The sequence below is a fragment of the Fringilla coelebs genome, assembly GCF_963513975.1.
Source record: "Fringilla coelebs genome assembly, chromosome: 1".
NCBI classification, from domain to species: Eukaryota; Metazoa; Chordata; class Aves; order Passeriformes; family Fringillidae; genus Fringilla; species Fringilla coelebs.
In genome coordinates this window covers 47,853,846-47,866,344 of record NC_140028.1, presented here as the reverse complement: position 1 = coordinate 47,866,344, position 12,499 = coordinate 47,853,846, and the positions used below count along the sequence as shown (strand labels likewise).

General features: G+C 39.9%; 1 protein-coding gene across 1 annotated transcript in view; it reads left to right on the top strand.

Moving 5' to 3' along the window:
* The window catches only part of LAMA3 (laminin subunit alpha 3), a 105,792-nt gene that overhangs the window by 80,499 nt on the left and 12,794 nt on the right, over positions 1–12,499 (top strand). Inside the window, exons 46-60 of the mRNA XM_084204351.1 lie at positions 141–292; positions 838–948; positions 1,047–1,158; positions 1,743–1,910; positions 3,056–3,252; positions 4,036–4,152; positions 4,627–4,778; positions 6,076–6,217; positions 6,805–6,904; positions 7,286–7,402; positions 7,486–7,665; positions 9,419–9,561; positions 10,596–10,769; positions 11,896–12,047; positions 12,135–12,297. Coding sequence (XP_084060477.1) covers positions 141–292; positions 838–948; positions 1,047–1,158; positions 1,743–1,910; positions 3,056–3,252; positions 4,036–4,152; positions 4,627–4,778; positions 6,076–6,217; positions 6,805–6,904; positions 7,286–7,402; positions 7,486–7,665; positions 9,419–9,561; positions 10,596–10,769; positions 11,896–12,047; positions 12,135–12,297 — 2,180 coding nt within the window. The remainder of the gene's footprint in view (positions 1–140; positions 293–837; positions 949–1,046; positions 1,159–1,742; positions 1,911–3,055; positions 3,253–4,035; positions 4,153–4,626; positions 4,779–6,075; positions 6,218–6,804; positions 6,905–7,285; positions 7,403–7,485; positions 7,666–9,418; positions 9,562–10,595; positions 10,770–11,895; positions 12,048–12,134; positions 12,298–12,499) is intronic.

The following is a 12,499-nucleotide window of genomic DNA, read 5'->3' as shown; positions in this document are numbered from 1 at the left end:
TGCAGGCTTTGTTGTTGCCTTTGTTCTGACTACACCAGGTGACAAGCCTCAAAGCTTTTCCACCATTACGAATGTGTTCAGTGAAATGTTCTCTGTGTTAAATATCAAGGATATGTATTGATTTCCACTGCTCCCTCCAGCCTGCGACAGCTGTGTGATTACACTGCTGAAGGATTTGAGCACAATAGGTGACGAGCTTCAGCTCATCAAGTCTCAGCTGCAAAATGTCCATGCAAGTACCCACACTCTGGAGCAGATGAGAGACCTGGAAACGCGCATCAAGGATTTAAAGGTAGGCACACAGAAACACAGAAAAGTGGGTTTCAGATTAAGTGGATAGGCAATGAACCCAGGAGCCTTTGCCATAGTTTTGTCACTTGCGAGCAGACATGCATCAACCCTGGATTCCAAATACCAGATGCTGGCAGCACTGGGCTTCACCTTTTAGAAGGCAGCTGTGGTTTCCATGTCATTTTCTAAAACAGAATCAGTATCTCTGCTTTTCCTGAGGCCTGCTTCCCTTGGAAGTTATACCTCTGAGGTGTCCCTCTAGCTGTGTCTATTTCAAGCACTGCATTTCATGTCTCTGCATTACCGAAAACCCCCAACATTCCGCTTGCCATTACCAAAATTCATTCTAAAAAATGTTCTTCAGTTGGAATAGCAGTTGCTATACTCACAGATAAAACCCTCAGGTTTTGGGAAGGAATTGTTCAGTTTTCATATCAGTAATTCTGCTTTTATTTACCTTGGGTAAAGATTTAATCCAGTGAAATTTTTGCTTTTTGTCTGCTGGGCAGCGGGTGATTTATTGGATTTTTTTTCCTTTCTTTTCAGGTCTTATTGAACAATTACCGTTCAGTTGTTCATAATCAAGGTTCAAAGGTAGATGAGTTGGAGACAGAATTCATGAAACTAAATCGTGATGTGAATGCTCTCCAGGAAAAGGTGACTTACCAAATCAATTTAAAAGTACATGTCTCCTGACTATGTATTAGCATGCTGTATCCAGATACTTTAAATCTAATAGTTTTTTTCTTTGCTAGGCTGAAATGAACTACAAAGAAGCTGAGAGATTATTTAACAATTTTGGCCAAACTCATCAGAAAGGAAAGGATTTGGTTTCACAAATACAAGTAGTGGTCAACAATATACGAGGTAAAAAATAATTTCTAACTCATGTTTTGTTTTATAGCATCTTTTTGGCTTATTTACAATGTTCTTAATTACAGTTAAGAGGTTTTCTTAGAAAACAAGTTTGTAAATCAGAATTTAGTCCCAGCTGTAGTATTCATTTTCCTATTAGAAATCTAATACATAATGTTTGTTTAGGACCCTACCTTCCCTATGAAGGGAAAAGGGACAGAGAAGCTTCACTACAGAGACATTTCAAGCAACAAATTTGACTATCCTGACTCAAGTCTAACTTTGTTCTGGGTTGTTATCATGGGCTCTTTAAAGTTAGAATCTTAAAATTATTGCTGTGAACTTGGTCATTTGGGACAAATTTCAAGGTCAGTGCCATCTTGCTCTCTCTGGTTGCATGTCATGGGATACTTTTAATCTTAATAGAATTAATGGAAAATGGATCAGTTTCATTAAGGAAAAGATAAGACATGCCTGCTCCTGTATTCATTAACGAAGCAGATCCATCTCAGAGAAGACGTTGGCCCCGTCATTTGGGAATTTTGAATAGGCTTAATCACATCCTGGTTTTAACTTTGAAAGTGCCTTTTTTTCAGTGCTCTTGGAGCAGGTAGCTGGCACAAACGCAGAAGGGAACAACCTGCCCCTGGGAGATGCCTCTGAAGAGCTGGCGGAAGCCCAGCGCATGATGGCCGAGATGCGGAGCCGCAACTTCGGCCAGCTTCAGGCTGAGGCAGAGCAGGAGCGGACGGAAGCTCAGCAGTGTAAGTGCTTGTTCTCTCAGCTTCTGACTTTCTGGAAAGATCAGTCTTAAATCTGAAGAATTATTGATTGGGTTGGAGTAGAGGGAGCAGCCTTTTGCAGTGTGTCCCTGAGATTTGAAGCTGTTGTTAGTCAACAGGAAAGTGGTTGTTCTGGAGGGGATTTAAAGGCATTTTTAGTGTGTTATGGAAGAAAATGGGTTGAGCTGGGGAAGAAACCCAGTAGATCCTTCTTTTGTAACTAGATCAATCTCAGTAAAATAAAGATGTAGCCATTCCTAACACACCTATGCAATACTTCTGTGTATAAAATAACTCTATGTACCACTGCCTAAGAGATAGGCAGTGGTACATAGAGTTATTTTAGAGGAATTGCATGTTTAATTTAACAGCAGATTTTCAGAAGCTACTAGAGTAGTCCAAGGGCCAGGTCATACAAGGACAAGGAAATTCAGGAGTTCTAGTTGCACTAGTTGTCGTGTTCTCTGCAAGTGTTTGACTGGGACATTCAGAAACTTGATTCCAGACAGTGGAGACATCAAGAAAAGTTGCAGGCTTATCTGCAAACCAGGGGCATGGCGGAGGAATGTGAAATGTGAATGTCACCCATATGAGTGACAGTTAATTTCCACCAACCTTGAACATTGATACCTACCTCTGAGTGGCTCTTCTGTATCCTATTTTGTCAGCAGTGAAATGGGCATGCTAAAGAGCATGATTAATTTGACATCTTTTGTGTTCCTATATTCTTTGAAATTAAATGTGCTTGTATCTCTTCATTGATTACAGAGGAGGCTTTGATAACTAGTGCAGTTGTGGGCGTCTACATTGTAGATTAAATTGTTGATGAAATTATGTTACTTCTGTATAAAAAAAAATTAGTGTTTTCAGATCAGCATCATCCTTACTTAATTAAGAGAACATTTATCTGTGTTCTGTGCAGCAGCAAACTAGTGAGCAGATTTGATCCAGCGAGATGCTGAGTAGTGTCTTTGCTGTAGTAGCACTGAAATTAGCATTGCAGAAGATGCTCAGTTCACACAAGTACAGCTTTATAATCCTGAATGCCAAGGCATTTTTAACGAAGTTTGTTCTGGATCTCTTCTCTGAACAAAACTTTTCTTTTGGTTCTGGTCCTGATACTGCAGTACTAGCACGTATTAAGAATGAGCTACAGAAGTACCACCAAGAGAATCGTGGGCTTATTAAAGTTGTGAGGGATGCACTGAATGAATATGAATCCAAAATCACTGACCTTCGTGAAGCTCTGAATGATGCAACAGCTCAAATCAAGCAGGCTGAAGGCTTAAACAGAGACAACACAGTTCTGTTAGAAGACATTAAGGTAATGTTGGGCATCAGGAGAAAAAAAAAATTAAACCTCAGAAGATAAGAAGTGGTTTTCGTTGCCACTTTTGACCTCACAAAGTCAAGCAGCACTAATTCTTTTTAGACTTTCTTCAGGGTCTCTTTCCATCTTCTGATAGGTGTGTGGACAGGTGTAAATGTGTGTAGTGCTGCTTATGGTCTCTTTGTGTGACCAGAACTTGTGACCAAGACATAGCTCTGATGAGAGCAGGGAAGGACAGTCTCTTCCCAGCACTTCTTTCCAGCTGCTGCTAGTGCTTTTGTTTTCTTTTCTAGACCAAATTCCTGATGCTGATGTACTTTTCATAGTAATTTCTTCAAAGTATTTAGCCTTAACAGCCATGAAAGGTGGGAGCAAAAATGGGTGCAATACTGTTAAATTATTTGGGATTAGTGTTCCATGTAACAGCTTCTGAGATCTCATCAGGACGAGGAACAGCTGTTATTACTGAGCAGTATTTGAATTTTAGAGCTGGTAAAATAGTACAAGGAATAAGTGTATGCTTATAGGACACATTCTCTTAATTGTGGGCTTGTTGAAATGGATCACTGGTTTAGCACACTCATTTAATGAAAAAAAGTGACTGTACCCTTGCTAAATCCTACTGCCAGCTAGATTAGGTTTGGGTTTGTTGTTTTGTTGTTTTGTTGGTTTTTTTTGTTTTGTTTTGTTTTTTTTTAATTCTGGTTTCAAGATGCAGCTTTTCCTGCCCGTTTTCTTAACTCAATCACATGTTGTTCAACTTCTATTTTTCCTCAGAAACGGATTGAGGAGACAAATGTGCAACAGAATGGTGTCCTGGATATTCTGAGCTCAGCCCGGTCTTCCCTGACACAAGCTAAGAGTGTACTTGGATTATTGCAAGAGAGCAAAGAGGTAAAATTTAAGAGAAGGTAAAAACCCCCAATATCTTCTTGGAGATGAGGCTTATCTGAGCCCATCGAGAAAGAAAAGATCCCACAGCCCACCCTGGATGCGTAAAGATTCTGCCTGCCTGCCCAGGTTTCTGTGAGAGAAGCTTGTTGAGGGCTGTGATGTGTCTGAGGAAGACACTGAGCTGCAGGTATCAGAATTTGGGAGAACATCTGTGAGAAGTACCATAAGCAATTGTGCTATTCCTGTCTTTCTTTCTGGTTAATTGCTTTTTTTTGTCAGAGGGGCAAGATACTAGGCTAGAAGGGTCTTTGCTCTGACTCAGCTTTTATGTAATGGGTCTAACCTGCAGAATAAGTTGGGAATGTTTTTCCCTTTGGTCTCCTTAGGTGCAAGGTATGTGTAACACTGAAGTGTAGATGGACAAAATAAAACATGTACAACTACAAATAAAATTATATCTTTTTAAAACCATAGGAATATGAAAGCCTGGCTGCTCAGCTGGATGGAGCAAGGAAGGACATGAATGAAAAAGTGGCAAATCTCTCATCAGCAAGCAAAGAACCACTGGTGGTGAGGGCCGAGGAACATGCCAAATTTTTGCAAGATTTGGCAAAACAACTGGAAGAGTATGTTGCCATTCCTGTAAATGAGTAATTTTTGTACAAAAAAAAAGGGGTTGTAATGGTCTTTAATTTCACTTGCTTTTTATAACTATTTGCAAAGCTAGAGAGAAATTAAGTTGATCTCTTTTTGCTTCTTCATGATGTACAGAAGTTTTCTTTTTCTCCAAAAACCACATCTTCCTGTATTTTTCCTGGTGGTTTTCCCCCTAGAAGTGTGAACTCACGTAATACTGTTTTATATTACTGTACTGACACTTCATTAACATCTTACTAGCAAGAGATAATCCTCATGTACAGAGTGGGAAGATGTTTAGCATATTTTTTGTCAAGTTATTTCAGGTACTCAGGGATGCTTATATGGAATCAAAGAATTGAGGCAAATAATTTGAATAAATGGCTGTCTTGGAAGTCTTCAGACATGCCTGCTCAGCACTTTGGAGGAAAATACCTCCGTTGGTTTTCTCATCCTTCAAGGAATCTTCTAGAAAGGCAAAAATATTATAAACTTTATAGGAATCAAGTGTTTCTCTCTCCATTATTTGTACTTTGCTCTGTAATTATGAGAGGGGTTTTGGAGGCCTTCTGTGATACATCAGAACAAAATGGAAAAAAAAGGGAAATCCTGATTTACTTTACCCTGTACAAATTGTTTGCATTTTGTCATTGCACCAACTACAAAGTGTCAGAAAGTTAAATCCCAAAATACCTAACATAGCTGGAAAATTCTTGGGTGAAAAACCACATTTTCATTACTTTTTTTGTTAGTTTTCAGTGTGATTTTTTTCAATTAAGAAGGCACTGTTCTCACAAATACAAGGCAGCTAGTACGAGACAGTTGTACAGTTCACAGGGAGTGGGTAGAAGAGATTTTGTTGTTTCTGATTCCAGAGCTGCTGTGCTGGTTCTTGGGGAAAACACAAAAGGGCTTGTAGTTGCTTGATGATCTGACATCTACAGTTCTCTGAATTCCTCTTAACTGAATTGTATTTGGAAGGCTGGGATTGAGGTGCTTTATTATTGACCATATGCTTTGGTGAATTCTCTCCATCTTAATCATTTGAAGGCTGCTTTGGAGTCTCACAGCCGTGCCTTTTCATGTGCCTGAACTCATCCTGTCTTCTGAAGAGTCTTTCCATGTTGGTCTATCTCCAGATTTGATATTTTTTATAGAATGAAGTCACAGACCTAATTGAAAATAATTTTCTGTATTGGTGTTACTTAGAAAATCCTGAGTTCAGATGTGTTTGGATCCATCTCACAGCCTTGGAAGAAGGCTGCATTTTTCACCCTGTTTCCACAGAATAAAGAACAGTGCCAGGAAGGATGAGTTGGTAGGCTGTGCTGTGGAAGCTTCCACTGCCTATGACAATATTATAGGTGCCATCAAGGCAGCAGAGGAGGCAGCCAACCAAGCTGGGAAAGCAGCTGACTCAGCTTTATCAGTAAGTGGCCAAATCATGGTAAACTTGTTACAACTGGAGTTTTATTTTCTTTAACTATCACAAAAGTGCCAAAATCAAACAGCTGTGTGTCTTGGTGTGCTTTATTTTTCTGTGATCTTTTGTATGAGTTGCTGTTCTGCATGTTGATTAATTAGTCTTGGCTCAGCACTAATCAGGCCAATTACTGCCTTTCTGGTGGGACTGCCCATATGAGTGCTGACCATTGCTTTCAGTGCAAAATAAAGGGATCTTACAAAGCAAGCCTGGTAATCACTGTGTGTGATTTCAGGTATTCTCTTTTACTCTGCACTACTAATACCCACAAGCTCTTCAGCAGAGATATAACATCCAACAGCTGTATGCCAGTAATTTCCTCCTAATGCCCTAAAATCCATCTGAAGATTGCTAAAGACCAAGGTTGTAGTATGCTTGAATTAACCTGGGTAATTGTTGCTAAAGGTTATGTTCTTCAGATTAGATCTAAGTAGAATTGGGGGTTCTTTAAATTGGATTGGGCTCTGTCTTTTGCTCTTTAAATTTTAATGTAATTATCAAGTGATCTTACAGTACCATGCTTCTATTGTCAGACTGTGAAGAGAGAAGACCTATCAGGAAAAGCTGCAAGGTTAAAAACTGAGAGCAACGCACTCATGGATCAAGCACAGGAGACTAAAAGGACATTGCAAGGTACTAAGAAAGAAAGTGGTACTAGAAATGTTGGCCCAGCATGAGAAACTTTCCTTGAGCCATAAATTTTCACATCCAGCAAAGTCCTTCAGCACTTGTTCAATGAAAAAATGTGAGTTCCATTACAGTGAGACTTTTTGTCATGGTTATTTCCCATGGCAAAAAGGCAAGAAAGTAGATTTGTGGCTTCTGCTATGCTATACACCTTTGCAGTCCTCCTGTCCAGCAAATTCTTTGCCTTGTGCTTGTTTTGCAGTGGACTCAATGCTCAGTGGCAGCATGAGGTGTGTAAGAGTGTAGACGAGAGCTGCAACACCAGCTGTTCAACAGAAAATTGATATTTTCCTTTGAAATTCTGATGGGGCTTTTACTGTTTTGCAGCTATTGGTCCCAACCTTGAAGACCTAAAGCAGAGACTTGATGTCGCTGATGGAAAGACGAATTCACTGAAAATTGATCTTGTCACTGCTCAAAACAATCTCAATGGGATAAACAGAGGTTTGTTACTTAGGGATCACTTCTGGCCTGTCGCTTTCATCTGTTACAGTAAGAATCTGCATGTTCATTTCTGTGTGTTTCAGGTGACATCGACAGCATCATCACCAGTGCAAGGAACATGGCAGAAGATGCCAACTCTGTCACCAATAGTGTGTTGGGTGAACTGGTCCCAATTGAAGCAGAAGTGGAAAGAATTAAGAGTAACTATGGAAGCACACAGAGTGCCAGCTTCAATAAAGCACTGATGGAGGCAAACAATTCAGGTAATGCAGGTGCTGTGTGGGACCTGCCAAAGCACTGTAAGGGTGAACATCGCAAGTTTTGCAGCAGAAGCTTTAATCACTCAAGAGTTAGGCCTGTACCCTAAGCTAGTATTCTGAACTTCTTTTATGGCCAGTAGAAAGGGACAGGCACAGCAGAAGGTGATTCAAGCCATTCTGTGGTGTGTGTTAAAAGCTAGTGCCATGACTGGTCTCTAAAGGTTTGGAGGCCAGTGACTAAGGGGGCCCTCAGGGGTCAATACTGGGTCTGATCTCGTTCAACATCTTTATTAGTGATCTGGATGATGAGGCAGAGTGTGCCTCAGCACGTTTGCTCGTGACACTAAACTGAAAGGAGTGGCTGATACACCAGAGGGTCGTGCTGCCTTTCAGACAAACTTCAAGAGGCTGTGGAAATAAACTGCCAGGAGCCTCTTGAAGTCCAACAAGGAGAAGTCCTGGACCAGAGGAGAAATAAACCCATGTACCAGTATAAGCTGAGCAGGTGGCCAAGCTGGAAAAAAGCTTTGTAGAAAAGGACCTCAGGGTCTTGGGCCTGCAATGTGCCCCTGGGGTAAAAGGTTTAAACACAGGAGATTCCGTCTGAACATGACAAAACATTTCTTTTACTGTGAGGGTGACTGAGTACTGGCACAGGTTGCCCAGAGAGGTTGTGTAGTCTCATCCTCAGGAATATTCAGAAGCCTGCCTAGACACAATTCTGGGCTACTGGACCTAGGTGGCCCTGCTTGAACACAGGGGTTGGACACTGTGAGCTCCAGAGGTCCCTTCCAACCTCAGCTGCTCTGTTATTATGTGATTTTCTACTGCATTACCTAGAGAAGGGCCCTGGGGCCCTGGACTATTACCTTAGGCTACATGTCTGTTAACTGAAATTAAGTGAAAAGGATTGCACAGAGCTAGTGCTGAATACAAAATAAGGGACAATCACATTCTCAAACAACTTATTTTTACATCTTTTCAGCAGCTTTATCTGATAAAGTCAAGTAAGAGGAAAACATTTTCAATCATATAAATATAAGAGCTAGTCCTGCATGGTAATGCAGGGTTGTAAGTCATCCCTGCAGTTACAAAATTGGTTTATAAGTCATAGTTAGAAAAAACAAAAGGTCTGGATTTCATTTTATTTGCCTTCTGAATCACTGGATTGGAGATGAAAAATTGTTTCTTATTATAACAAAAGGTAAAATTCTCATCATATTTTCTTTTTTCTTAAATAAATCTGGCCAGATACCGTAAGACACTACAAAACTGTGCTGATTAGCAACCTTGACACAAGAATGTAATTCATGCCCTACTCAGTCAGGCCAGCAGTCTGCCTACCCCATTATTCACTCTATGACAGTGGCAGTAGGAGATGCTACGAGCCTGATTCCTATCTGCTCTCCTTTATTCTCATTTTCCCCTAACATCCACAGCCACTGGGTAATAATGTCAGAGACCACATTGCTGTTCTATTTAATACTTTTTTCTGGGCCTTTACCTAAAACATTTTTGGAAGTGCTGATTCTGACTGCTTCTGCAAATTCCTTTGGCCAGAAATTTCAGGAGTATAATAACCTCTGTATAAACTGCTACTTTTAGTGAGAGCTTCCTAATATTGTAGGACCAGTCAAAACTGTTTTGTCATTACCCTGTCCACTGCTTTTTCTGATAATTGTGTAGTGATACCATTTTGTGCATCTTGCTTTCCTCCTCCTTTTTAATATCAATGATTTGCTCTCTTTTATTGCAGTAAAAAATTTGACAAACCAACTTCCAGATCTGTTCAGCAAGATCAAGAGTATCAACCAACAGCTGATGCCAATCAGCAACATCTCTGAGAACATAAATCGCATAAGAGAGCTGATTCAGCAGGCAAGAGATGCTGCAAACAAGGTCTGTCCTGAGCATTGCAATCATGCTGGACCTCAGTGGTTTGGATACACAATAACTTTCGTTCCTCTTTCTAAATAATTTTATTTCAATATTTGTGAAAGACCAGACATAAGTTTAATTCAACAGTACTACCCAGCAACTGAAGTAACTGTGGTGATGGGAAGCATAATAATTCATACATAAAAATGACAGGATTCAGTAGCATCCTGCTACATCTTTCTCCCATTAGTTTTTTTCCCCAGGGCATCCCCATAATACTTGTACAGCAGCCTCTTGTCTTCCAAGGTACATTGTGGTGGCTTTGGCAGCAGGGACAGAGTTGGCTCTGCTGCTTGGAGACAGGGCTCTCCACCCATGCATGGTCAATTGAAAGCTGATGCTGCCAAAGAAGTTGTGCAGCCCTGTTACTCCAGCTGCTCCAAAATGTTAGAAGTTGGCTACTGGCACCTTATTAGAATGCCCTTTCATATTTAAGGAACTGCTGTAGTTGCTGAAGTGATAGTGTGGTCTCAGGTGCTAAGAACCATCCCTGAGATCATCACAAATAACCTAAAGTGAATAAGAGGAATCAGTGATCATGGTGTATTTAGCTGGAATAGGATGTGTCTTTATGATATCAGAAGTGGATTGCAATTCCCAACAGACAGTCAAGTCCAGCTAAGTGAAGCATCAGGGTGTGTTTGTAGACATCTGAATAATTCATAGACTTGCTCTTCAGAGCTGCAGGGCACATCCTTCCCTGTCCGTGTATTGAAGGTAACAGTTACTTGACAGAGGCACAGTAAGGATTGATTAATTGTTGTCTGCAACAAAAAAGTGCTGTGTTAAGTATTGATGTTACAGACTACTGCATTATCCACTCAGTTTTCTAATTATTTTGTTTGGTAGGAACAGAGTCCAAATCTGTGATAATTAATGGCTGAAACATGACTAGGATGTGTAATGGGTTACTTTGCAATTAAACTCACCAGTGAAACAGGAGTGGTAGCAGTAGCTAAAAATTGTAACATCCTCAACTTTGGTTTTCTTAACAGGTTGCTATACCAATGAGGTTCAATGGCAGCTCTGGGGTAGAGGTTCGACCTCCGAGCAATCTTGAAGATCTGAAGGGCTATACTTCACTTTCCTTGTTTATCCAAAGACCTCAGCACAGATCAGACACCCAGCAGAGGGCAAATAGATTTGTTCTGTACCTGGGTAATAAAAATGTAGGTATATTTTGATGTTTAATCTGATTTTAAGACCAAATATAATGTTTTGAGAAAAGGATGGGAAGTGCTTTGTTCTGACTGAAGTTTGTAGCTACTGTTGGCCTATTTCTTTAAAATTGTATTTAATTTGTGGTAGAAGTGTTTTGTTCATTCCTTCCCTGGGAAAGTAACTTAACAAGTGGCTGAGCTTTGTGCTTTGATGCTTTGCTCTTTTGCTCCTTTGGAAATTACTTCTCCATCATGGATACCATCACACATTCTTATCAGACATGTCAGTTTCTGCAGCAGTCAGCACAAACTCAGCCCAACTCCTGCCTCAGAACTTTGACTCTCTTCACAATATAACTCACTCTGAGTTTCTCTGTTGGTTAAAAAAAATTGTGATCACTCCATTTTTAAAATTCAGCCCCTCAGCTCTTAATTTTCTTGTCTTCTGAATATGCAGAATAATGCAGACCTGCTTGTGCATTCAGGTTTGCTCAATCACCATCAAACATTTAAAACATTTCCTGCATGTGGTTTCTATTGTTATTTGACAGGAGCTGTATCTGTAGTAAGCCTTGTGCTTACACAGAAAGCTGTTTAGAGGTATTTGTTCTACACTGGATTCCATCTTTTTATCCTCTGAATAACTAGCCAGGACATCTGTTGAAAGCATTTTAATGGTTACTGCTGAAATACAGGATCTTGAAGAAATGAAATGTGATTTTTGGGGGGAAAATGACTGCTCCCAGTCACCTCAGTAGGAATTGTCCTTCACTGGGTGTTGTTCTGAACATCTGTTTTTATGTCACAGATGTTGAGTCTAATTCTTAGTAAAGGTGTCATGTTTTCATAGCTTTAGCTGGAAGATGTTATGAGGGAGAAAAATATTTTTGCAAAAATAAAAAGTTATAAATTAACTGACTTTTCAGTTAATTTATAACTATAGTCATTGAATTTGTGCAACGTATAGGATTACAATTTTTTCTTCCCAGAACTGATAAACTTAATTCTCATCATTAGGTGGGTGGATTTCTTATGACTCATGCACAGCATGATGATGTCTCTGAGGAAATGCTGCTGTATTTTACCTTAATTATAATTAATAATTTATTAATTATTATTTACTTACTATTTTTAGGCTTCGAAGGACTACATTGGTATGGCTGTGAAAGATGGTTACCTGACTTGTGTCTATAACCTGGGAGGTGGTGATGGAGAAGTGAGAGTGCAGTCATTGGTGACTCAAAGCAGCACTGAGGAAGCTGTCATGGATCAAGTCACATTTGAAAGGTATAAGACCCACAGTGTACAATAATCTTCTTGAAAACCTGCTAATAGCATCAGTGTGATGTGATATTCTGCCTGTTTTGGTTTTAGGATTTACCAGTATGCAAAGCTGAAGTACATCAAAGCAGCAACATCAGTTTCTCCTCATGATGAAAGCCCTAGGAGTGCAAGCAGTGGAGACAGTGACATGCTCCTCAATCTTGATCCCAGCAGTGTTGTCTTTTATGTTGGAGGATACCCACCAGATTTTAGGGTACAGAGTTTCTTAGTGTTTTAAAGAGATTTTGTGTTAATCATCCCATTGTTCTTGCAAGTAAAGATGAGACCTAGCAGTCATTCAAAAGCACATGTAAAAGTTTATCTGTTAGTAGGAACAGATGAAATGCAAGAAGATGCTACTTCCTACAGAATCTGCCTGGCTTGTACCATGCTAGATCTTAAAGAAGGGAGCATAA